General features: G+C 39.9%; 2 protein-coding genes across 5 annotated transcripts in view; one reads left to right on the top strand and one right to left on the bottom strand.

Annotated features, from left to right (window-relative positions):
- Klhl20 (kelch like family member 20) overlaps nucleotides 1-6,803 on the top strand; it is a 32,692-nt gene extending 25,889 nt beyond the window's left edge. For all 3 annotated transcript variants that reach the window (XM_090340409.1, XM_090340410.1, XM_090340411.1), the window contains 4 exons: nucleotides 699-832; nucleotides 2,213-2,421; nucleotides 4,940-5,046; nucleotides 5,367-6,803. In XM_090340409.1, the coding sequence (XP_090196535.1) occupies nucleotides 699-832; nucleotides 2,213-2,421; nucleotides 4,940-5,046; nucleotides 5,367-5,451 (535 nt within the window). In that variant the 3' untranslated portion in view covers nucleotides 5,452-6,803. The remainder of the gene's footprint in view (nucleotides 1-698; nucleotides 833-2,212; nucleotides 2,422-4,939; nucleotides 5,047-5,366) is intronic.
- A 2,685-nt stretch (nucleotides 6,804-9,488) lies between these two features.
- Nucleotides 9,489-25,119, bottom strand: Cenpl (centromere protein L). Of its 2 annotated transcripts, none has more exons than XM_090340407.1 (6): nucleotides 24,879-25,119; nucleotides 24,615-24,735; nucleotides 21,441-21,614; nucleotides 20,005-20,256; nucleotides 13,051-13,593; nucleotides 9,489-10,068 (listed from the first exon to the last, which is right to left on the bottom strand). In XM_090340407.1, exons 3-6 carry the CDS (start codon nucleotides 21,609-21,611, stop codon nucleotides 9,997-9,999), a joined length of 1,038 nt encoding a protein of 345 aa, XP_090196533.1. In that variant the 5' UTR covers nucleotides 21,612-21,614; nucleotides 24,615-24,735; nucleotides 24,879-25,119; the 3' UTR covers nucleotides 9,489-9,996. The 2 variants fall into 2 exon arrangements, with proteins under 2 accessions (XP_090196533.1, XP_090196531.1); XM_090340405.1 differs by having other exon boundaries at nucleotides 24,615-24,703.
- Nucleotides 25,120-25,201: the final 82 nt, after the last annotated feature.

The raw sequence follows: 25,201 nt of genomic DNA, 5'->3' as shown, positions 1-25,201 counted from the left end.
GCTCTGGCAGAAAAGTCCCTGAGAGACTCTTATCTCCAATTAACTACTCAAAAACTGGAAATGGTACTATATCTCAAAGTGGTAGAATACTTTCAGGAAAAGGTCTCTAATTGATATTAAAGTCTAGGAGAAGTAAAGGTATTTTTAAATATTTAATTTCTTTTTAGTTGAATATATATATTTATTTATTTATTTGTGCTGAGCAGCATATTTGAAATATGTAATCCTTGTAGAATGGTTAATGTTTGCATTACCTTACCTACTTGTATACTTAAACTATACACTCATAGCCATTTTCAAAGACACATTTGTTAATATCATGTTAATAACATCATTTGGGCATCATGTTGTACATTAGAGCTCTGAAACATTTCTGAAACTTTATGCTTTAAGCAGCATCTCCCTAATCCTGCCCAATAGAGAGCCAGCCCAGTAGTGAGATCATTCTATTACTTAACCTTTTTAAGATTCCACATATAAGTAAGATTGTATGCAGTTTTACCTGGTTTATTTCATTTAATGTAATGGACTCCAGATTGTCACAAAAAAATAAGATTTCTGCCCTTTTTTTTAAAGCTTGAAGAGAGGTGTGTGTATGTGTGCACCTGCATACCACCTGTTTTTAAATTATGGAAAGTATGTGATTTCTACTTTATGGAAATAACTTGAGTTAATAAGAATGTGGTGTCTCATTGCAGGTATGATCCAAAGGAGAACAAGTGGACTCGGGTGGCCTCTATGAGCACTAGGAGACTAGGCGTGGCTGTGGCTGTTTTGGGAGGGTTCTTATATGCTGTAGGTGGTTCTGATGGGACATCTCCACTCAACACAGGTTAGTCCCTCTTAAAGTCAGCTTGGTTTCAAATTTTTCTGAGGATACTCTCCCAACAAAAAGTGTAAGAAGTTCAGGTTATACTATAATTTACTAGGAAAATATTTTCTTTTCTCTCTAAGAAAGTGCAATTTCTCTGTAGCTGTACTCTTCTAACATATCTCTTTTTCCTCTGCATCATAAAGCTACTAAAAATTACTTTCTGAATATATGTCCCACAGTCATCAGCTCTCCTCAAAGAGAAAGACAGAAACCAAAAAATAAAAATAAAAAAATAAAAATGTGCCAACTGAAAAATGCAGTGAAATCTATACAAGCCAGAGTGAAACTGTAGTTGACAAACTTACCATCAAGAGTTTTCCATGACAGCTGTATACAGGTGACAAAGAACCAGAGGTTACAAATTTAGTGAGCTTTGTGACAGAAAATATGTAAACACTTTTTTTTTTTTTTGCCAGTCCTGGGCTTCAGCTCAGGGCCTGAGCACTGTCCTTGGATTTTCTCAAGACTAGAGCTCTACCACTTGAGCCTCAGCACCACTTCCGGCTTTTTTTCCATGTATGTGGTACCGAGGAATCGAACCTGGGTCTTCATGCATGCTAGGCAAGCACTCTACCACTAGGCCAAACTCCCAGCCCTGTAAACACTTTTAATACAAGAAAAAAGATAGAGAATTCAAGTATTTACTCTGAGAATAAACTAGACCTGGCAACTAGGCACAGGTTTATTTGTTAGTCCTTTCTATTTTAACAATGGTTTTTCTTAAGGATGTTCTCAATGTGGAACTGCTATCAGATGCACACATTTTGTCATATATCTTATTTAGTCTTCAGTCACTTAAAACTGCACTAGGCTATGGGCAAAGAGGTACAAAACAAATAGAGTTGTCTGACTGTAACAGAATATTGATACTGAGCAGTTCTTATAAATCATGTAGTCCAGTCCTTCCATGTGATGGTAGAGACTGTCAGCCTGAAGGTTATGTAGCTAATCAATCATATAGCCAAAGCAAGAATTCAAGTTCTTGACTCCAACACATGTCCTTTATACCATAAGACACCTAGAAGAAATTTTCCTGATGAGCATACATGAGGCACTCTCTAAAGGTCTACAAGTCCTTCTAAAAAGCAAAAATCAATGGTTTATTAAAAATATGTTGGGAGGGGGTGAGGGAAAGAAAACGGGGAAAAAACATGAGAAGGGGTATCAATGTGCGAGAAGTAATGCACCTACTACCTGGCGAATGTAACTGTAACCCCTCCATACATTACAATAAAAAAAATTTTTAATATGTTACCATAATTTCAGTGGCTATGAAGAAAACAAGAGGTGAAAGGAACTGGTTGAACTGTCACTTCACACTCTTTCTTTTTACTTCAGTGGAGCGCTACAATCCTCAGGAAAACAGATGGCACACCATAGCCCCCATGGGGACACGGAGGAAGCACCTAGGCTGCGCCGTGTACCAGGACATGATCTATGCTGTAGGAGGGAGAGATGACACGACAGAGCTGAGCAGTGCAGAGAGATACAACCCCAGAACTAACCAGTGGTCTCCCGTGGTAGCCATGACATCTCGCCGTAGTGGAGTAAGTGTGCAGTTACTGAGAGCTCTGAACTCTGGAAAACAGGCACTAAGGAGTCCTGGCAAAAGGAATCTGAAATAGAGTGTGCTGAAACCCTGAGGTGGTGAACCATGTATTTTTGTCTGTTGTCTTAGCTGTGCTGTTGGGGCACATTTAGGCAAGACAGCTCTCGCTAATTTTCTACTAGGAAAAAAATAAGACGTGACTTTGCTTTTAACTACATCTTAAGATGTAAGATGTATATCATTAGTTAAATAATTTTTTAAATTATCTTGTGTCATGGACATTTCTGGAAGGTATTTTCTTATATACCATCTAAACAACTTTGTATCTACTAAGCTAAATGTATTTTTTTTAGTGGATCATGGGGCTTGAACTCGGCATGGGCATTGTCCCCGAGCTCTTCAACTCAAGACTACCGCCCTACCCCTGGGCCTGGGTATTGTCCCCAAGCTCTACTGCCCTACCACTTGAGCCACAGCCCCACTTCCTGTTTTCTAGTGATTAACTGGAAATAAGAGTCTCATGTTCTTTAGTGCCCAGGCTGGCTTTGAACCTTGTTCCTCAGATCTCAGCCTTCTGAGTAGCTAGGATTACAGACATGAGCCACTAAGCCTGGCTTTAAGCTAAATATTCTTACTAGACCTTTCTAGTGGGTGAGATTCATTGGAACATACTATAAAAGTATGGAAATGTAACAAGGAACCTATGCATAACTAATGTAAGCTAATACAAATGTTTTAAAGAACATTTCTAGCTAATATTCCAAGAAATTTGTATACTGATACAAATGTTTAGTCAAAAACCTAACTAGCCCCTGTACCAATGTCTACAAACTAGCTTCTCACTTATACTCGAGGCCAGATCTGATTAACCTATGTCATGCTGTGGTCTGGGAATGACCTGTTCCCACAAGAGACTTCCAGCATGGAGCATAGAATTTGTTTCTTCTAGGCCGGGAGTTTGGCCTAGTGGTAGAGTGCTTGCCTAGCATGCACGGAGACCCGGGTTCGATTCCTCAGTACCACATACATAGAAAAAGGCCAGACATGGTGCTGAGGCTCAAGTGGTAGAGCTCTAGCCTTGAGAAAGTCCAAGGACAGTGCTCAGGCCATGAGCCCAAGCCCAGGACTGGCAAAAAAAAAAAAAAAGAATCTGTCTCTTCTAGAACAATCGACTCAGTAAAACGTAACCCTATAACAGTTGGCGTAATGAAATGTCAAGCATACCTCAATGTAGGACAGATCCACAACAGGAAGGAGGAACAATTCTGTACCCAAAACCTCTATAAACTAAGGATAATGAGGAGTGTATTCTGCTTTGCAAAAACCAAGGAATGCCACAGGAAGAAATTAGCACGTCAAAGCATTTACACTTCTGTGGCTTTTTAGTCACTGTAGTTCAATTCTTAGTCACATTCTCATTATTTTTACTGCTGCATCCCATTGATTATATTTTTACTTCTTTATGAAGTGTTCACTGTTCTGAGAAAGCAAAAAAATGAATATGCATGGTTCTTCTCAAGTAGATCCCAGTTTAGTCAAACTAATTACAGTCAATAAATAACTACAGAAATGGCAAGTGTGTATAAAGAACATGAGCAGGTGTGCTCAGTGCTGTGCAGAATAAGAGCCTACCTAGTGTAGATGCACGCTACATCAGGAAGGAAGAGTAAAGTTTTTGGAAGAGAAACAGAAAACCTGCCAGGGAACATGTTCGGAAGATTAAAGTGTGAAAAAAATGTGTGGTATTTTAGAGACTGGCAGTTAGTGCTGCATAGGATAAGTTATGAGAAGGGAAAATGTAGGAGGTGGGACTGAAATAAATGGTTTTTAACAGAGTTCTGAAAAGCATGAGTGATGTTAAGGACTTCACACTTATCTTTGGGCAAGAGATAGACAAGGAGGAATGACAACATGGTTAGATATTTATTTTAAAAGAGAATTTTAGGGGCCAGGAGTATGGCCTAGTGGTAAAGTGCTTGTCTAGCATGCACAAAGCCCTGGGTTCAATTCCTTGGTTACCACATACACAGAAAAAGCCAGAAGTGGTGTTGTGGCTCAAGTGATAGAGCAAAAGAAGTTCAGGGATAATGCCCAGACCCTGAGTTTAAACCCCTGGCGCTGTCCCTGAGCTCTTCAACTCAAGGCTACCACCCTACCCTTGAGCCAAGCCCGTTTTCTAGAGGTTAATTGGGGATAAGAGTCTCAGGTCCTTTTGTGCCCAGGCTGGCTTTGAATCTTGATCCTCAGATCTCAGCCTCCTGAGTAGCTAGGGTTACAGGAGTAAGCCACTGCACCCGGCTTTATCGTTTGTTGTTGGGATTTTGATGAGTATTGCATTGAATTTTTGTGTATATTACCGTAATTGAATTCAGTAATTTTCATATTTCATAGGTCACTTTCTTCCTCTGTGCTCAAGTTAGCCAAAATGCTGTAAGGAATTAAATTGTCTAGAAGCTGCGTCAATTCCCCAGTATTTATCTCAACTCTTCAGCAGCCACTGTGCTCTGTTCGTACAGGTTGGCCTGGCCGTGGTCAATGGACAGCTCATGGCAGTAGGAGGATTCGATGGCACAACATACCTGAAGACCATTGAGGTTTTTGATCCTGATGCCAATACATGGAGGTACCCTTGCTATGTTGCAACCTAACTTGAAATCTTGAGCTAGCTCATAACCATCCACATTGAGATGATCTGTGCATTGACATCTCTCTTGTAGTATTTTGAAGCAGTCTAAAGTAACTCAGATATGATAGTTTGACTTGAATGTTCTGAAGTGACTGATAACTCACAAAATTCTTCTCTTTAATAACTGCGGTTTTATAATTCACAATAAGAAAAAAAAAACCTGGGGGGAAAAAAGTCCTTTCTATCCCAGTTATTTAAACTGAAACCAAAGCACTAAGGGAAAGATGGAAAATCTGATTTTGTTTTTATCTTTGCAGGTTATATGGAGGAATGAATTACCGTCGGCTGGGAGGTGGTGTAGGAGTCATTAAAATGACACATTGTGAGTCTCACATATGGTGAACATGTGGAAGAAAGTCTTGCATACACTCCTCTCTATTCAGAAGAGCTTGACCTTGGAGCTTTATACAGCTTGAGAAAACATTAGAACAAATTTTATTCTTTGCGGTGCCTCAACATATGGAAATACAAATCTCATAGCAGCACTCCACCTGCAAGATGCCACCTTTGCACAAAAATTTCCACTCTGTGCAGAAGATATTTATTTTCTTTTAATTTATCACGATGTTTTAGTTTATTTCAGCTTGAGTTCTTTGAAGATTTTTTTTATGTTGCTTTGTCTTACTTCTTCCCATGAAGAAAAGAAAGAAAAGACAAAATTCCAAGTAGCAAAATTTACTTTGTTTTTAAGATGTTGATTTAATTTTGAAAGTGCTGATAAGGGCATACGATCTGTGATCTTGTTGATATTTCTACTAGACACTCCACCCATAGGATTCCACTGTCTACGACATTAGCTTGTCTTCATTCTTGCACTACCAGAAGACTTGAAACTCAAGAAGCAAAAATGAAAATGGAAACAACTCATTCAATAGTACAATTCAGAAGGAATACTACATCAATAAAAACAGGACTCTGATGCAACAGTTTTTGTCAATGGGTTATATTGTCTCCTACATGAACTTGTTTTCTAGTCTTTCATCTTTTAAAAAACAATACTATTCTCATGGAGTTTTGCTAGATCTATCTAGACCATTGCTCAGTGCCTCTTATAAAAACAATTATGAATCTCCTTCACCGTCTTGAGAATCTCCCAGTGGAATCATGTGCAACTCTGTGAGTTACCTGCTCACAAATATTATTGCCTGCAGCAACCAAGGACCATCAGGGAGAAGTCCTCCTTGGCAGAAAACTCTGTGATGCAGTTTAACTCCCTGCTTGGGCCTGGTGAAACTAGAGCAAACTGGAACACTCCATGTTCATGCTTGTAAAGCCAGCTGAGACATGTCATCAGTACCTGAATTCTTCCATGCAAGCTATATATCATCTTCATTCTGTAAGGCCACTGTTCCGATTTCTCTCACATTGCACTTTCGGATGAGAAGTTAAAAGTTTTTAAGGAAATAAATGATCATTTTAGTCATTAAAGCTTTCTTTTTCCTCATTATAGTCATGTTCGATTTTTTTCAACATATTTTTGCAGGAAAACCTTTGAATGAGACTTTAACTGCAACCAAAAGGAATAGCCTCTCTACCTTCTCCCTCTCCCTATGACAAAAAATGTGCAGCAACTTTTGTGTTTACATTTAAAGATCATTTGCACCTTTTTCAAGGAAAAAATAAGTATTTGGTAAACAGTTGTTTACATGTATCATTTATGCTTTTTTCTAGCATGTATAACTTTTTTAAATAAAGATAGCATTTATCACAAATGATTTGATTATTGCTTTTTATGTTTGAACTTTTGCTGTTTACTTTTGATCTTGTTTTATATCACATATATTTTACATTAACCTGTTTCCTGGATTTAGAAGCATATAATTTTGAGCTGAAAGGATTAATCATCTAACTCAAATCCACCTGTTATACTTCTAAGTCTGAAAACCAGGAAAGTGCTTAAAATTAGGACAGTAAGTATCTGTTTGCCAAACTCCCACTCCATTTCTTTTCTATGTTACATTGCCACTGTAGGCTTAACCTGAAGCATGGCCTGGAAATAAAATATAATGGACTGATATAGTATGGATAGGAAATGTCCCTCAAAGGCTCATGTGTTAAGAGATTTGTCTGGCTCATAGCCCTAGTAATTAGGAGGTGACAGAACCTTTAAGAAGACCTAATTTTCTGGGAGGAGGGGATCGGAAATCAGGGTTTGAACCCAGCTCCTGCAAAAAGTTATTTCCATCTTAACCAATAGCTGGGTACTTACAGCATGCATCTGTTATCCTAGCCAGGGTGGAGACACAAGTAGGAAGAGAGTGCTAGCCTTGAGAAAGTACACGGACAGTGCTCAAGCCCTGAGCTCAAGCCCAGGACTGGCAAAAAAAAAAAAAAAAAAAAGTGATTCCAGGGACCAGGTAGCTTAGGATAGAGCCCCTTGTTTGATTTGATTCTCCATCCTAAATTTAATAAAAACTGGAAACAACTCATTAAATAATACAATCCAGAAGTATAGCCCTGACCTGTTTTGCTGGAGCCTGTTAATTGTACTCTAAACTAGTATTGCTGTTTTTTGTGCAGTGGTATCACCAACTCTATAAAGTATAGAGGTTGAGCTGGCATTCACTTTTACTTTATAAATAAGTCTGCTGAATCTTAGAAGTATAACTGACATGTTAGGAGATGGGCCTAAAATCCTTGTCACATGACCCCCTAAATCCATTGTGCTCCACAGTGCTGTCCACATGTCCATAAAGTTTTACTTCCTAACTGCTATGAAGGCTTGGGTCTGAGTGGCAACTGCTCCAGCCTCAGACCCTGCAGCCATGACCAGTCAGTCACAGGGGATCCAGCAGCTGCTGCAGAAGACCTCATGCCAGAAAACCAGGCTAAAGCAGAAACACAGGCTAAAATTGGTCAGCACTGCCAAGCAGAGAAAGAATTTAAAGCCAAGAAAGCTGTGGCACTGGGCTCCAAGACAGTCACAGCAGTCAGGAGAAGAGACTTATGGAGGAGAGGACCATCCTCCAGGCCTACTCTGGGAGAATGGTTAGAGTCCTAGGAACTGCTGGGCCTTTGAGTGCGACATGCAGCCAAAAATCCATACCTATCACATAAATTGATGAGAAGCACTGCTCCATGGCTGGCATAGAATATGGAGTGTTAGCGAAGCACCAGCTCTGTTCTTGTGAAAGACATTATTTCTGTATGCTAAAACCTTCACTTCCACAGAGTAGCAGATCTAGCTTCTTTGTACAAATTTAGGCTCATCCAGAGGTTTCATCTTTCTTCTTTCCTTTTTTTTTGCCAGCCCTGGAGCTTGAACTCAGGCCTCATCACTGTCCTTAAGCTTTCTCAAGGCTAGTACTCCACCACACGAGCCACAGCACCACTTCTTGCTTTTTTTTCTGTGTGTATACTGAGGAATTGAACTCAGCTTTGTGCACGCCAGGCAAGCACTCAATCACTAAGCCCACTACCAGCCCCTGCTCTGGTTATTCTTGAGATAAGGTTTTGTTTCTGCCTGGGTCAACCTGGACCACAATCCTAGTTACATTTCCTAGCATAGACAGAATGACAGGTATATGCCAACCCTCCCAGCGTTTACTGTTGAAATGAGGTCTCATGAACTTTATGTCTGGGATGGCCTTGAATCGCAACCAACCTGACCTCAGCCTCCTAAGCAGCTACACTGTAAATATGATATGCTCACACCCACTCTACAATTTGTATGACTACATATTTATTGGCTAGTATTCTTTGTGCTAGAGGAAAAGTCTTTCACTTTCCACTGTTAAGCAGCCACTACTTGGCCAGATGTGGGGGCACACACCTATAATGCCCACTAGGGAAATTGCAGTTCAAATACAGTCAACAGCTGAAAGCCGAAGCCCCAACCTGAAAAATAAACCACTAAAGAAAAAAAAAGGACGGGAGCAGACATGGCTTAAATTGGTAGAGTGCCTACCAAGGCAAGCTTAAGGTCCTGAGTTCAAACCACAAATAAAACAACAATTAAAAATATACATCAGGGACTAGAAGTCTGGCCTAGCAGTAGAGTGCTTGGCTAGCATGCACGACGACCCGGGTTCGATTCCTCAGTACCACATAGAAAAAGCCAGAAGTGGTGCTGAGGCTCAAGTGGTAGAGCTCTAGCCTTGAGAAAACCCAAGGACAGGGCTCAGGAACTAAGCTCAAGCCCAAGACTGGCAAAACAACAACAACAACAACAAAAATACACACCAGTCAACATCAACCTTGAGTAGAACCCCAGTTCCCCACCCCCACCCCTGGGGGGAAAAAAAAAAAACTGTTACTAGACACTGGGAAAGATCAAGAGATGTAACTCAGTGGTAGAGTAACTGACTGGCAAGCGCAAGGCCCTGAATATTACCAAAATCTCATTATTGCCGAAAATAAGACAGCATGACACTGCTTCATTTTTAAAATATTTAATTCCTCCAGCAGTAAGAATCCAATAGTATTAAAAACAATATCAGTGGCTTATATATAATTTCCTTTTTGAAAGAATTTGGATGGTTAGTTTTCCACAGCAAAGCAAGGCAATTGAAGACAAAGATTCTGAGTACAAATTAAAAGGGATATTAAAAGTCAAATCAATACCAAACATCAGATACATTTATTTGACTATCAACATCTGACCTAATAAACATTACTTTTTAAAAGATAACCAACAAATTAACAGAATACTCTTTATCCCACAGGGTTGTGGCTACCACATAACTGTAAAGCTGTGGTTTGTCCACTACCACACTGTCCTCCTAGATGGTTCTTCATTTCCACTTGGTCAACTCCAAACGCACTGTGAAGAATACAGATGCAGAGATAGATACCTATTTATCTTGCAGTCCTTTTGAGCATAGCAAGTAAGCAAATAATCATTGAGAAAGGAATATCTGATCCATAATTGATAGTTTACTCAAGGCCTCACTCAATTTGAAAAACTGCCAGTTCTGTCAAATATGCCAACACACCAATAAGGTATTTATGACACAGAATCTGTAAAAAGAAAAAAAAAAGGATAAGAAATTTTTATAATTAGAACAATATTATGGTAACAAAGTAATTTATGGTAACCATGTTACATACATTGGTCTAATTTCTAGATTTAGTTCATTAAGTTTACCATATGCAATCCTACAATATACTTTTTCAGGTCTGTATTTTCTATTCTTTCATTATGATCTTCATTTTGTTCTTAGAAGCTAAAGATATGAGAATTCAAGTCTCTTTTTGTGCAATACTAAAGCTAGAATTCAGAGCTTTTTGCTCTCACTGGCTTTCTTGCTCAAGCTGGTGCTTTTACTATGAGTCATGCCTCCAGTATAGTATTTTTTGTGCTTGAACTCTAATTCTAAGTGCTATTCCTGAGCTTTTTTTGCTCAAGGATAGTTGCTCCACCAACAGCTCCACTTTGGCTTTCTGGGGGCAGCTAATTAGAAATTATCTCATGTGCTTTCTTGCTCAGGGTGGCTTCAAACCATGGAATCCTCAGAACTCAACCCCCTACATAGCTAGCATGAGCCACCAGTGCCCAGCCCAAACCAGCATTTTGCTGGTTAATTGGAGATGAAGTCTGGCATTCCCCTCCCCCAACTCTCCCCCACTACCACCCCACACCAGCTGAATTTAAACCTCAACCCTCCAAGTCTCAGCCTCCCAAGAGACTTAGGATCAAAAGCATGAGCCACCAGCACCCAGTATGAGTGTTGAAATATTGACTCTTCTCACCAACCTATCTTGCATATGTCACTTAACACTTGCCTTAGTGGGCTGGAAGCTTGGTCTAGTGGTAGAGTGCTTGCCTAGCATGCATGAAGACCCAGGTTCAATTCCTTGGTATCACATACATAGAAAAAAAGCTGGAAGGGGACGGGAGTTTGGCCTAGCAGTAGAGTGCTTGCCTACTATGCACAAAGACCCAGGTTCAATTCCTTCGTACTACATACATAGAAAAAAAAAGCCAGAAGTGGTGCTGTGGCTCAAGTGATAGAGCTCTAGCCTTGAGAAAGCCAAAGGATAGTGCTCACCCAGAGTTCAAGGCCCAGAATGGGCCAAAAAAAAAAAAAGAAAGAAAGAAAAAAAGCTGGAAGTGGTGCTGTGGCTCAAGTGGTAGAGCTCTAGCCTTGAGAAAATGCAAGGACAGTGCTCAGGCCCTGATTTCAGTCACCAGGACTGGCCAAAAAAAAAAAAAAAAAAAACTGCCTTGGCCTCAGTTTAATTATTTTAAGATAAAATATAGGCCAGAAGTGTGGTCTAGTAGTAGAATGCTTGCCTAGCATGAAGGAAGCCCAGGTTTGATTCCCAGGACCACATACATAGAAAAAGCCAGAAGTGGTGCTGTGGCTCAAGTAGTAGAGTGCTAGCCTTAAAGAACGCTCAAGAACAGTGCTCAGGTCTTGAGTTCAAGCCCCAGGACTGGCCAAAAAAAAAAAGATAAAACGTAGATTAAAAACACCTAATTACAAGGTTTCTGTAAAGATTAGAATTAAAGTATACTAGGTACAAAAAAACCCAAATACTCCATGTTCTCACTCATTTGTGGAAGCTAAAAAAGTGATCTCACAGAAAAAGTTGTGATCACTTGCAGTTAGGAAAGATGGAAAAGAAGGGATAGAGAGAGCGTAGGAATGGGTACCAAAATACATACAAAAAGGATAAATTAGTTCTAATGACCTATAGCACAGTAAGGTAATTACATTCTACAACAATTAATTTATTTCAAAATAACTAAAACAGTCTGAAAGACTAAATACTTGGATAAACTGCCATCATTTGATCATTACACATTGAGTCAAATTATACAATACCCCATAAATAAGTATAAACAGAATTGAAAGTATTGCTCATTGACAGAGTGGCTGCCTGGCATGGCAAAAACAAATAAAAATGTGCAATTTAAAATATTTAATGTGCAAATTTTAAAATTAAAAAATCTTTTATGTCCTAACACAAGAAAGAAAAAACACAGGAAACATTAACTGTATATTGAAGCTATATAATTATATTTTTTGTAATTATATTCTTCTAAAAGGAAAAAATACAAATAAATACATTCTAGGAGCCAACTCTAGGAGTATTTCTGATACTTTTGAGATGAGCACTTCATAGAATAAAAGAATGTCTCTTTTCTCTCCCAATGAGGATAAAAAAGTTAACATTTTAGATTAAAAAGCTAACACTTTATTCTGTGCTTCTGACTATAACTTCTTAACTCACACATAAAATCCTCCTTTATTTTCCTTTTTAGGGGCTTTAATTAAGGGTCTGGACACTGCCCCTTAGCTTTTTTTGGGGGGTGGGGGGCGCAGTCCTGGGCTTGAGCTCAGGGCCTGAGCACTGTCCTTGGACTTTCTCAGGGCTAGAGCTCTACCACATGAGCCACAGCACCACTTCTGGCTTTTTTTCTATGTATGTGATACCGAGGAATCAAACCCTGGTCTTCATGCATGCTAGGAAAGCACTCTACCTCTAGGCCAACTTTCTGGCCCCCTTAGCTTTTTTGCTCAAGACTGGTGTTCTACCACTTTGAGCCACACCTCTACTTCTATATTTTTGGTGGTTAGTTGAAAATAGGAATCTCAGGGACATTCCTGCCAGGCCTGGCTTCAAACAGCAATCCTCAGATCACAGCCTTCTGAACAGCTGGGATATCAGGCAAAGCCACAGGATCCCAGCCTTTATTACTTCATTTCAAACTTTAACAAGAAACAATGTTCAAAGTCTCAATGTTATCACAGAATAATTCATATTGTCACCAAAGTATAGTGTAGAACACCTTTTAAGTATCCTTCCATTATAAAGCTGCATCCAGATGGTTGAAGACTATAATCCATTCATAAAAGTACAGATAAAATGTTTCTACCTTGAACTGTCCTACATTCAAATGTTTCTTTAATATGAGAAATATAACCATAATCACCATAAATTTTTAAAACCTGGCAACAATAAGGAAAAGCCCATTATATTTTTCAAACTAACCTTTATTTTTCCATCAGTATGTGCTGAAGCTACAGATGTTGAAACACGAACCAATCTTGTGGCTGATAAATGAATTTTGAAATGCCTATGAAAATGTGAATAAAGACAGTCCATAAACAAGTCAACTTCCTCCTGAGTAACCTCCCCAGGTGTTTTGTGGACACTGTCCCACAAAGCTTTTGCATCCTCTGGATGTAGTGCATAAGAAATGTCCAGACTTTGAGGGCTACAAGGTACAGACCAAAGAAATTCAGTAGTAGCTATGTAACGGTCCATTTTGCATGCAGTCCACATAGCAGCCATCCAGGAAAGATTAAATGCACTGATTGCTAAACGACTGAAATAACAGTCAAAGGTTTTCTGAAACCAAGTTCCAATTATGGTTGTATTAGACTCTGGTCCATTTGCAAGGAATAGAGGGAGACAGGTGAAATCTTCTGAAACAGTCTCCAGAAAACTATCTCCAAATATACAGCAGAACCAACCAGTCCACAACACTTTATCTTCTCTGTTCTTGGATGGCAATTGAGATTTTGAAAGAATCTACAATGGAAAACAAAACAGGTTAAGTTCAAAAGAGCATTTATTTCTAAATAATACATTTTATATATGAATTCATAAATTCATAAGTTCTGGCATATTACTTCCTAAAAATAACAAAAAGGAATTAGTCTCCTTTATCACTATCAAAGCTAACAAAATCATGGATTTTTAGCCCAGTATTCTCATATAACGGAGAAATGACATATGGTAAGATCTTGGTGCAGTCAAAACACAAAATAAGACTGGCAAGTGCAGGGGGACAAGGCATTCAGAATCCCGTCCTTTCCCTCAACAGTCCCCTCCCCAAGGCCACTGACTGGAGACTGACAGGCGGGTGGGCACTAAGACCCAGCACCCCACCAAAGGGGGCAGAGGTGTCTCTACTCCCAACTGCCCAACAGCCTCCTCTCCCAGGCCACTGAAACTGGAGACTGAGGGGCTCTGAGACCCTGCCTTCCAACAGTGTGCGGGAGTCTGGGAGCCAGCATCTGACTAACCCAAACCTAAACAAGGCGCCTTCCTGCTGGGAGTCTCCAACAAGACAGCAGCAAGGGGACAGACTCTCTGCCAAAGGGCTAAAACATAGCAGGGAATGACCCAAGAGCCAGAAAAGCGCGGCTCTGCCCTCAGAGCCCCTGGGAACAGGGCAGAAACACTCAGAGGGGTTTAGCTGACAGCTACCAGAAAATCCCAAACCCCAGGCCCTCAGCGGGGCCCAGCCCCTGGGAATAGGACAGGAAAACTAGCCATCTGCCGGGCTACTGAAACTGAAGTGCACATCTCCATCCTACGACCCACTATGGGGTTGGGCTGAAAGCTAGCCGTGCAGCGGCATACAGCCTCTGAGAACAAGCCGAACACCTGAAAAAACTGCAAACTCTGACCTAGTCAGCAGCGGAACCAGTCTGGCTGAGAACCACAAGTATACCCAGATACCCAGAACCACCAGTCCCAAACCAAGTAAAGACCACCACCTACCGACCACAGAGCAAACCTACAACAGTCACTGATGCCTCGGAAAGCACAACAACATATTACGACATATATAAATAATCAAAGTCCCACACAAAGCCCAAAAGGAAACAAGAGCGAGGGGACGAGAGAGATGTCACCATCTCAAGAAATGACACTTGAAAAGACACGAAATATGACTCTATTCAAGGAGATGATTGTGGACATGACTAAAGAAATTAAAGCAGAATTACAAAAACAATTCCAGGAACATAAGGAGGAAATTACCAAAGAGCTCCTCGAATTCAAAAGAGAAATGGAAGCAAAGATTAATACCCTCTCAGCAGACAATAGCAGCACAGTGTCCACAAGTCAAGCAAAAATGGATGCATTAAGCAACAGATTGACTGAGATGGAGAATTGGACATCAGGAACGGAAGATAGAACGCAAGAGCTGGAACAGAGAATCATCAGTCTGGAGAAATCAGTCAGAATTCACCAAAGAGAACTCCAGGACCTGGAAGACGCAGCTAAGAAATCTAATCTTTGTATAATAGGGATCGATGAGGGGGGCGAGTTCCAGGACAAAGGAATGCAGCCCTTATTCACCAAAATCATAGCAGAGAACTTCCCCAACCTCAAAAGGGAAAATACTCACATTATTGAAGGTTTCAGGACCCCAAACAGGCAATATCCTAGAAGGAACTCATCTAGACACATAGTAAAGACACTACACCCGAATACCAAGGAATTGATCTTAAATGCTGCAAAAACAAAGAAAGAGCTATACTACAATGGGAAAAAATTAGAATAACAGCAGACCTCTCCACACAAACCCTAAACACAAGAAAAGCTTGGAAAAACAGCATTCATGTCCTGAAGACCAACAACTGCAACCCAGACTGATACATCCAGCAAAACTAGCATTTACATTTGAGGGAGAAACAAGAATATTTCACTCCAAAGAGAAGCTATATGAATATGTGCACACTAAACCAGCAATTCAAAAAATTAATTAATCAAGAACAAATTACAGATCAAGAACCCTCATCAGGAAGCAATTATCTATAATTCACTAAACACAAAAGGGGAAAAAAGAGAGAGAAAGAAATTTAGAAATAAAAATAAATAATGACAATGGACACTAACAACTTCTCCATAATTTCCTTAAATGTGAACAGGTTGAACAATCTAATCAAAAGACACAGAGCAGCGGACTGGATTAAGAAATATCCATATGTTGCCTCCAAGAGACCCATCTCACTGCCAAAGACAGAAACAAATTTCAAGTAAAAGGATGGAAACGAATTTTCCACTCCAATGCACCGTGCAAAAGAAGCAGGAGTAGCAATCTTAATCTGACAAAATTAACTTCTCAATAAAATCAGTAAATAAAGATATAGACGGCCACTACATATTAGTAAAGGGTACAATCCATACCTACAATATTACAGTGATAAACATTAGCTCCCCCAATGTGGGAGCACCCAAATACGTCAAACAAACTCTCCTAGAATTACAAATCAAGATAGACTCAAACACAATCATAGTGGGAGACCTCAATATGCCACTCTTAACAAATGACAGGTCAACTCAACAGAAGTTAAGCAAAGGGGCTGGGAGTTTGGCCTAGTGGTAGAGTGCATGCACGATTACTTGGTGCCACATACATAGAAAAAAGCTGGAAGTGGTGCCGAGGCTCAAGTGGTAGAGCTCTAGCCTTGAAAAAGTCCAAGAACAGTGTGCAGGCCCTGAGCTCAAGCCCAGGACTAGCCAAAAAAAAAAAAGAGTTAAGCAAAGACACCATTGACTTAAACGACACCATAGCTCAGCTGGGCTTAACAGATATACACAGTCTTCCACCCAACGGTGAAACTTTTTACATTTTTCTCAGCAGCACATGGAACACACTCCAAAATAGATCATATAATAGTTCATACAGAAAACTTAAGCAGATACAAGAGGACTGATATAATCCCATGCATTCTATCTGACCACAGTGGAATCAGACTAGTTCTGAACAATGCAGTAAAAGTTAAAAAAAACATTCAAACACTTGGAAGCTGAACAATACACTTCTGAATAACTCCTGGGTTACAGATCAGATCAGAAAATAAATTCAAAACTTCCTTGAATGTAATGACAATCAAGAGACATCACAAAGGAACCTATGGGACACAGCAAAGGCAGTTCTAAGGGGCAAATTTATTGCACTAAGAGCACATATTAAAAAGACAGAAGAAAAGCATGTAAATACCTAAAAAAGAAACTAAAACACAGAGAGGAGTAAGAAAAAGTTAATTATAAAACAACTAGAAGAAGGGGCCGGGAGTTTGGCCTAGTGGTTAAAGTGCTTGCCTAGCATGCATGAAGACCCGGGTTCGATTCCTCGGTACCACATACATAGAAAAAAGCTGGAAGTGGTGCTGAGGCTCAAGTGGTAGAGCTCTAGCCTTGAGAAAGTCCAAGGACAGTGCTCAGGCCCTGAGCTCAAGCCCAGGACTGGCAAAAAAAAAAAAAAAAAAACTAGAAGGACAGAAATGACAAAAATAAAATCAGAAAAATCAGAGATCTACTAAACACAAAATTAGTAAATCAAAAAGTTGGTTCTTTGAAAGAGTCAACAAAATAGACAGACCCCTGGCAATACTAATCAAAAAAAGGAGAGGGGAGACTCAAATAAACAAGATTAGAGACCCCACGGGAACAATCACAACTGATTCCCAAGAAATTCAGTCCATAATGAATAGATACTATCAGGTTCTATATTCAAAGAAACAAGAAAATCTAGTAGAAATGGATGATTTCTTAAATAAATATAGGCTACCCACACTGAACAATGAAGAGGTAAACAAATTGAACAAACCAATCTCTTACAATGAAATTGTGGAGCCAATCAGGGAAATGCCAACCAAAAAGAGCCCATGTCCAGATGGTTTCACTGCGGAATTCTACAACATGTTTAAAGATGAAGTAACACCTTTACTCTTGAAACTCTTCTGAGAAATAGAAGCAGAAGGAGCAATACCAAACTCATTTTATGAAGCTAATATTACTCTCATTCCCAAACCAGGGAAAGACCCAACAAAAAAAGAAAACTACAGACCTATCTCTCTAATGAACAGAGACCCAAAACTCCTCAATAAAATATTAGCCAACAGAATCCAGAAACAAATTTAAAAAATTATACACTACGATCAAGTAGACTTCATCCCACAGATGCAAGGCTGGTTTTACATTCCTTAAAATAATTAAAGCCATATATGAAAAACCTACAGCCAGTATTATACTAAATGGTGAAAGACTGGAACTATTCACCTTAAAATCAAGAACTAGGCAGAGATGCCCCCTCTCTCTACTTCTCTTCAATATAGTGCTTGAACCCTTAGCCAGAGCAATAAGGCAAGAAAAGGACATCAAAGGGATCCACATAGGGAAAGAAGAAATTAAACTATCCCTATTCGCAGATGACATAATTCTCTACCTAAGTGACCCAACAAGCTCCACTCCCAAACTCCTAGAACTAATAAACTACTTTAACAAAGTGGCAGGATACGAAGTTAACCTTCAGAAGTCAGTAGCCTTCTTGTACACCAACAATACACAAACAGAAGGCCAAATCAAGAAAATGATCACATTCGCAATAGCCCCCAAAAGAATAAAATACTTAGGAATTAACTTAACCAAAGATGCAAATAATTATTTAATGAAAACTATAAAAGCCTAATGAAAGAAATTAAAGAGGACACTAGGAAATGAAAAGACATCCTATGCTCATGGTTAGGGAGAACCAACATAGCGGAAATGGCTATATTGCCAAAATTGATATACAAATTCAATGCAATCCCCATCAAAATCCCAAAGACATTCTTTACTGAAATAGAAGATACAATCCAAAGGTTCATATGGAACAAGAAAAGACCTAGAATAACCAAAACAATTCTAGGCAAAAAGAGCAATGCTGGTGGTATTACAATACCAGACTTCAAACTCTACTATAGAGCCATAATAACAAAAACCACTTGGTATTGGCACAAAAACAGACCAGAAGATCAGTAGAACAAAATAAAAGATCCAGAAATAGAACCACATACCTATAGGCAACTTGTATTTGACAAAGGAGCCAAAGATATACAGTGGAACAAACACAGTCTATTCAATTATTGGTGCTGGAAAAACTGGGCAGCAACATGCAGAAAACTAAAAATTGACTCTAGCCTTTCGCCATGTACAAGCATTAACTCTAAGTGGATCAAAGACCTCAATGTCAGACCGGAAACCGTGAAACTGCTACATGATAAAGTAGGAGAGACACTGGAACTCAGGCACAGGCAAAAGATTCCAGAACAGAATCCCAGGGTCATAACAGATTGGAGAGATAAATGGGACTACCTAAGAATAAAAAGTTTCTGCATAGATAAAAGCATAGTCACAAAAGTAGAGAGAGAACCAACCAACTGGGAAAAGATATTGACCAATAATACATCTGACAAATGCTTAATATCTAGTATCTACAGGGAACTCAAGAAACTAATCCCCCCCAAACCCAACAAACCACCCACTAAATGGGCAAGGGAACTAAAGAGAGACTTATCAGAAGAAGAGATTAAAATGGCAGAAAAGCATATGAGAAAATGTTCATCATCCATGGTCATAAAGGAAATGCAAATAAAAATAACCCTAAGATACTACCTTACCCCAACAAGAATGGCCAAAATTTTGAACTCAGACAATGACAGTTGCTGGCGGGGTTGTGGAGAAAAAGAAACCCTACTACACTGCTGGTGGGAATGTAAACTAGTTCAGCTACTCTGGAAAGCAGTGTGGAGGTTTCTTAAAGAACTGAAAATAGACCTTCCCTACAATCCCGCCATACCACTTCTGGGTATCTACCCTGAACCATCATAACCCAAGATATGATAAGGACACTTGCTCAGCTATGTTTATCTCTGCAGGCAATGGAAACAATCCAGATGCCCTACTGCAGATGAATAGATACAGAAAATGTGGTATATATATAAAATACATAGCCAACAGACAAGATAAAATAATGGCATCTGCAGGAAAGTGGATGAATCTAGTGCGAATCATGCTGAGTGAGACAAGTCAAGACCAAAGGAACAAAAGGCGTATGGTATCCTTAATATGTGGCTATTCGATCCAAAGAGTACAAGAGCAAGGACTCAATGTTTGCATACTCAATGCTATGGACATGGTATTTGAAATATAAACCTAACTACATAGACATAAAAACCTATGACTATACACATGTTTTATTTCATAAAGTAATATGTATCTATGATATACAAACCCTTAGCCTAAATTTGATTATGTTCTAAAAACTAAGGCATGAGTTACAGCGCCCAGCTAAGTTTAGGCATTTTTAAATGTAGTAAGAAAATGGCATAGTTTCCACTTCAAATCAAGAAAATGGGAAGCAAATATTGTTAAATACTATACCTGGACAAGAAGTGCTTCAGGGTCCCTTTGTGTTCCTTTTAGTCCTAAGAGAGTAGAGAAAATCACTTTGATGTTGAAATCTTCTCCCACTTCCACAGCAAGTCCTTTTTGCTTTTCAGCAGCAATAAATGTACTCAGAAGTCTAGAATACTCTTTGAGGTTAGTATAGGAGAATTTATACAGAGGAGTTAAACTATATAAAGTCCATTGTTTATGCAAGAGGAATGCAACCTTACAAGGATCAATGGTTTCCTACAAAGAAAAAGAAAAGACACTTAATTTTTTAACATTAAAAAGAATTTAATCACAGCATTTAAATTATTTAATATAAACCTACTGTTGGATTTTGTACACCAAAGATCAAACTTAAATGGAGTCTTTAGACTTTTGGCATTTCCTTTTGGCAAACATTTGCATTTGGAATGCTCTCCCCCTATATGTTTACTTGACACTACTCCTTCACTTCATTCAGGGCTCTGCTCAAATATCACCTAAGAAGCAATCAATCCCGTCCAATCTGTTTTCTTGTTTTATTTTTGTTTTTGTTTTTCGTCAGACTTGAACTCTGAGCCTGGGTGTTGTCCTTGAGCTCTTCAGCTCAAGGCTACCACCCTACCCCTTGAGCCTTGATGTAACTGGAGCGTTACTTCTTTTCTAGTGGTTAATTGGAGATAAGGGTCTTTAGTGCCTGGGCTAGCTTTGAACTGCAATCCTCAGATCTCAGCCTCCTGAGTAGGTAGGTTACAGGAGTGAGCCACTGCTCAAGGCAAGTGGTCTGCCACTTGGGCCATAGCACCACTTCCAGCTTTTTCTGTGTATGTGGTACCAAGGAATTGAATCCAGGGCTTCCTGCATGCTAGTCAAGCATTCTACCACTAGGCCACACTCCAATCTGTTTTAAAAACTATCTGGGAATTAATGCACCATCTATCTGGCAAATATCATGTAACCCTTTTTTTAATTACAATAAAAAATATATGAAAAAAATAAAAATTAAAAAAAAAACTATCATTAACATTATCAGCACAAGATTATCATAGTACCAAGGGGAATTGAGCATACAACACTCATCAGAAAAGAAAGCTACTTGGAAGATACCCAAGAAAAGAAAACTACCTACATAATCTTCTAGCTAAGAATACTGAACTTCACCAGGCACTGGTGGCTAACACCTGTAATCCTAGCTACTCAGGAGGCTGAGATATGAGGACAATGGTCTGAAACCAGCTTAGGCAAAAAAGCCTGTGAAACTCTCATCTCCAATTAACCATTAAAAAGCTGGAAGTGGACCTGTGGCAATTGATAAAACATTATTTGAACAAAAAGGGCTAAGAGACAATGCCTAGGCCATGAGTTCAAGAAAATAAAGTTACTATAACAAAAATTACTTTGTTTAGATTGTCTCATTTATTGACTAAGGTAGATATAAAACAAACCTGCAACTGTGAACACTCAGGAATTTTCCTTCGTGGTGTGGTCTGGACAAAAGATTGCTTTCTGACAGATTCCAATCGTTTCTGCCAAGGGGTGGAAGCTAAAAAGTAATCCTTAAGATCTGAGGAGATACTTTGTCTAGGAGTAGATCCTGGTGAATCATCGGGCTCCATGATCTATATAAAAAAATTTAAAAAAATAAAGCTTAAATGAACTGATGCAAATCCCACTTTCATTCTTCAATGTGTGGTCTAAGCACATTCTACTAATTTTTTTTCCCTTCCACAGCTTGTCATCCATTCTTAGCTATTTCTTTAACGTTTTTATTAACAAAACTAAGTTTTCCATATCTGAAAGTAAACCACTCTTCCAAAAATGGCACTACATTGTTAGCTATTTGACGTATACAATGTCACTGTAAATGTTTTGCCTTTCCAGTCACAAATCCCAAAACTCCCTGTTGATACTTCATAATTCAGCTTCTCCTTATACTCCTAATTCTCACCTCCAATCTAGCACACAAGCATATTCGTATTTTCATGCTTCTGCTTAACAATAGCTCCCCTATCACACTTCTGTTAAGACCATGGTTAAGTCAGTTCTCCTTTCTAATAGGCAAATTCAAATAGTAATGTTTAAAAAAACAAAACAGTTATAAATGTCTATCTGTATCAAGGGCTTGTGCATACAATGAATGACACATCATCTCTAGATGAATCCAGCAAATCTGGCTTCTACCAAACTGCTCCTTGAAAGGAGTTAGTATTTCCTTGGGAAGAGCTAAACTGCTTGGGGATGGCACCTAGGTCAGGAAGCCAGCACAGAGCAGCAGTGATCTCCTGGTGTCAATTCCTTCTCCACCAACTTTAGCAACTTTTGAGCTCATTTGGGCTTTTCAAATTCCATAGATGCATAGCCTCTGGATAGCTAAGAATGCATCCTTTCAATAAATTTCAATTTTCTCACAGGTGTAAAGCATCTCTCCATGATGTGATCTTGGTCACATTTCTGTTAAGCCTCCCAGGACACACTTTACTAGGTATAGACTAACAGTTTCTCCTCATTTTGAGGGAGTTTAGTTTTAGTATAGAAGCACCACCTCATGTTATGTCTACCACAGTGATTCAGAAAGCTGGAGAAGCTGCTAAGCTGGAGTTTAGGAATGATGAGGAATGGAATTCCGAGTGCCTGAATAATGAGAGGACCAGCGATGCTGTTCATGCCCATGCTGGTGCTGAGGTGGAAGTAGAAATCAAGCTGGACCCAGGTTTAGTGCTGCTGCTACCACTGAAAGAGCTGCACTTCTTGAGTCTTATCCCCACTGTAATTTTGGTGGGCTTCAAAATGTCCTTGAAGCCAGCTGTGATGGCTCACGCCTGTCATCCTAGCTACTCAGGAAGCTGAGATCTGAGGATCACAGTTCAAAGCCAGGCATGAAAGTCCTGAGACTCTTATCTTCAATTAACCACCAGAAAACTTAAGTGGCACTGTGGCTCAAGTACTAGAGTGGTAACCTTGAGCTGAAGAGCGCAGGGACAGCACCCAGGCCCAGAGTTCAAGCCCCATGAACAATAACAACAACAACAAAAAAAATATCCTTTATCTTATCAGAGCAGCCTTTGTGTTTGGTAAAGAGTCCTATCCTTTTTATGATTTTGACTCCTCCTGAGCTCTTCCTTTTATTCAGGGCAGCAATGGTAGCCTTATATACCTAAACTCTTCCTTTCAACTCAATTCTGCGAGGAAAAAAAAGTCCCTAATAAATTCCAGTGAACTTTAGATTCCCATGTTCGTGCTTTTACCACCTCCTCCCACTCTCCTCAGACCTTGAGTTACTACAAAATTGAAATAACACCTTCTGAGCTTGTAACCTCAACACCCAGGAAACTGAGACAGGAGAATCATGAATTCTGTCAATAAATAAGTAAATAAGCAATTAAATACCATTTACACTAAATAAAGCATTATCCTTTAAAGACACATTGAATTATCTATTTTAAAGGATATATTAATGTTTAATTTGCACAGAATGCTTCTTTTAAGTATATTACTTGGGACAACAACTAGTAAGTATTCATCATATTCCAGATACTTTTCTAATCTCTTAGTAAATATGGTCTCATTTAATCTTCAAACAACCCCCTTAGGGTTGGTTACAACATTCCCAGTTGACACATAATAAGGAGACACAATTCATTTCCTGTCTCTCCCATCACTAACTCCTCTTTTTTCTTTCTTTTTTTGCTGTATTTTATTATCGGGGTAACATATAGAGGGGTTACAGTTACATTCGTCAGATAGTGGGTACATTACTTTTTTGAACATTCTTATACCCCTTCTCATGTTCTTCTCCCACTTTCCCTTCCCCCACCCTTTCCCAATCATCTTGTTTTTCCCCTTCCCTTCTCTATTTCAAATAAACAAATAAATGTATACACACTATACCAGTTAAAGTCAAATACAGTAACAACATGAGATAAACCATAAGGGGAAAAAAGATAAAAGAAATAACATAGTGCATTAAAAACAACCATCACAAAAATAAACCTCTTGTTTCCATATCCTAGAGTTCATTTCACTAAGTCTCATCCTATAAGGCCTTATGTACCTATGTTTTGCGCTATTGTGATCCTCTTCTAGGAGAATCCTAGATGTGTACCGGTGGAGCCTATTGTTCCTTTGGGCCTGGCTTACTTCACTTAATATGATTTTTTTCTAAGTCTTTCCATTTCCTTATGAATCAATCGGGTGATGTCATACTTACTCTCTGATGGCAGCACTGAATTCCATTGTGTACAAATACCACAACTTGTTGATCCACTCATCAACTGAGGGGCATCTGGGTTGGTTCCATATCTTTGCTATGGTTAAATAATGCAGCAATGAACATCGTTGTGCTAGTGGATTTAGTATGGCCTTGTTTCTGGACATTTGGGAAAATGCCCAGGAGTTCACCAACTGCTCTTGCACTAACAGTTCACAGGACACCATTAAAACCTCGCTGTTTCTCTCCCATGGTTAGACCTTGAAGAAAGACATCACTCTGCTCTACTGCCAATACCTAAACCCGGCTGCTCCGAAGCCAGCAATTACCCTCGCTTACACATCCAAAGTGTGTAACACACGAAAACATGCCAGCGCTGAGCGAGCTCTGGAACCCACAAAAAGCATCTCACCGATCTAGTGCCGCCAAGACGCCGTCGCCCGTTCTAGATTCACCATCATTCTCGAGTCCGCTCCGAAACGAAATCGAGATCCAAACCCCCTGAGTAAACAAAAGGAGGGTGGGGAGAAAGGCTGCCAAAATGACAGCTCTGAGAGAGCATTCCCTCCCGCAGCAGCCGTGAACCCGCCAGGACGCCCTCGCCCGCGGGGAGACCGCCGCGGCCCGCCGGCGCCACGGCCGCCACGCCCGCTCCGGGGCGCTCCTTCCCGCTCACCCCACAGCTCCTCGCTCCTGAGGAACGGGCGGGGAAACACAAGGCGTCTCACTGCCCTCTCTCCTCCTGAGCCCTTCGGCCACCAAGGCCCTGGATGAAAGCAGCCCCGTCAGACACCACAACCCGGCGCCGAGCGCCCATCTCAGTTTAAAATCGTTTCCCGACTCGCTCTGCGGCCCAAACCGGAAGTCGGCACACTTGTCTCCGCCCTCCGATTTCCTGCCAGCGAAGCGACTGCGGCTGCCATTGTAACTGAGGGCAAGGGGGGGCCGCCCGCTGGCGCCTCCTCTCCCGCGCACGAAGCGTGGCTCTTTCCGCTTTTC

The sequence above is a fragment of the Megascapheus bottae genome, chromosome 10, assembly GCF_031878675.1.
Source record: "Megascapheus bottae isolate mThoBot1 chromosome 10, mThoBot2.hap1, whole genome shotgun sequence".
NCBI classification, from domain to species: domain Eukaryota; kingdom Metazoa; phylum Chordata; class Mammalia; order Rodentia; family Geomyidae; genus Megascapheus; species Megascapheus bottae.
This window is presented reverse-complemented; position numbering and strand designations above follow the sequence as displayed.

What these genes read in the sequence shown, in the direction of transcription:
- Cenpl (XM_090340407.1), bottom strand. Translation starts at nt 21,611, where the DNA reads ATGGAGCCCGATGATTCACCAGGATCTACTCCTAGACAAAGTATCTCC. An exon ending in CTGAAGCACTTCTTGTCCAG is followed by an intron (nt 13,594 to 20,004) that starts GTATAGTATTTA and finishes TTTCCATTGTAG; the next exon opens with ATTCTTTCAAAATCTCAATT. An exon ending in ATACTGATGGAAAAATAAAG is followed by an intron (nt 10,069 to 13,050) that starts GTTAGTTTGAAA and finishes TTCTTTTTACAG; the next exon opens with ATTCTGTGTCATAAATACCT.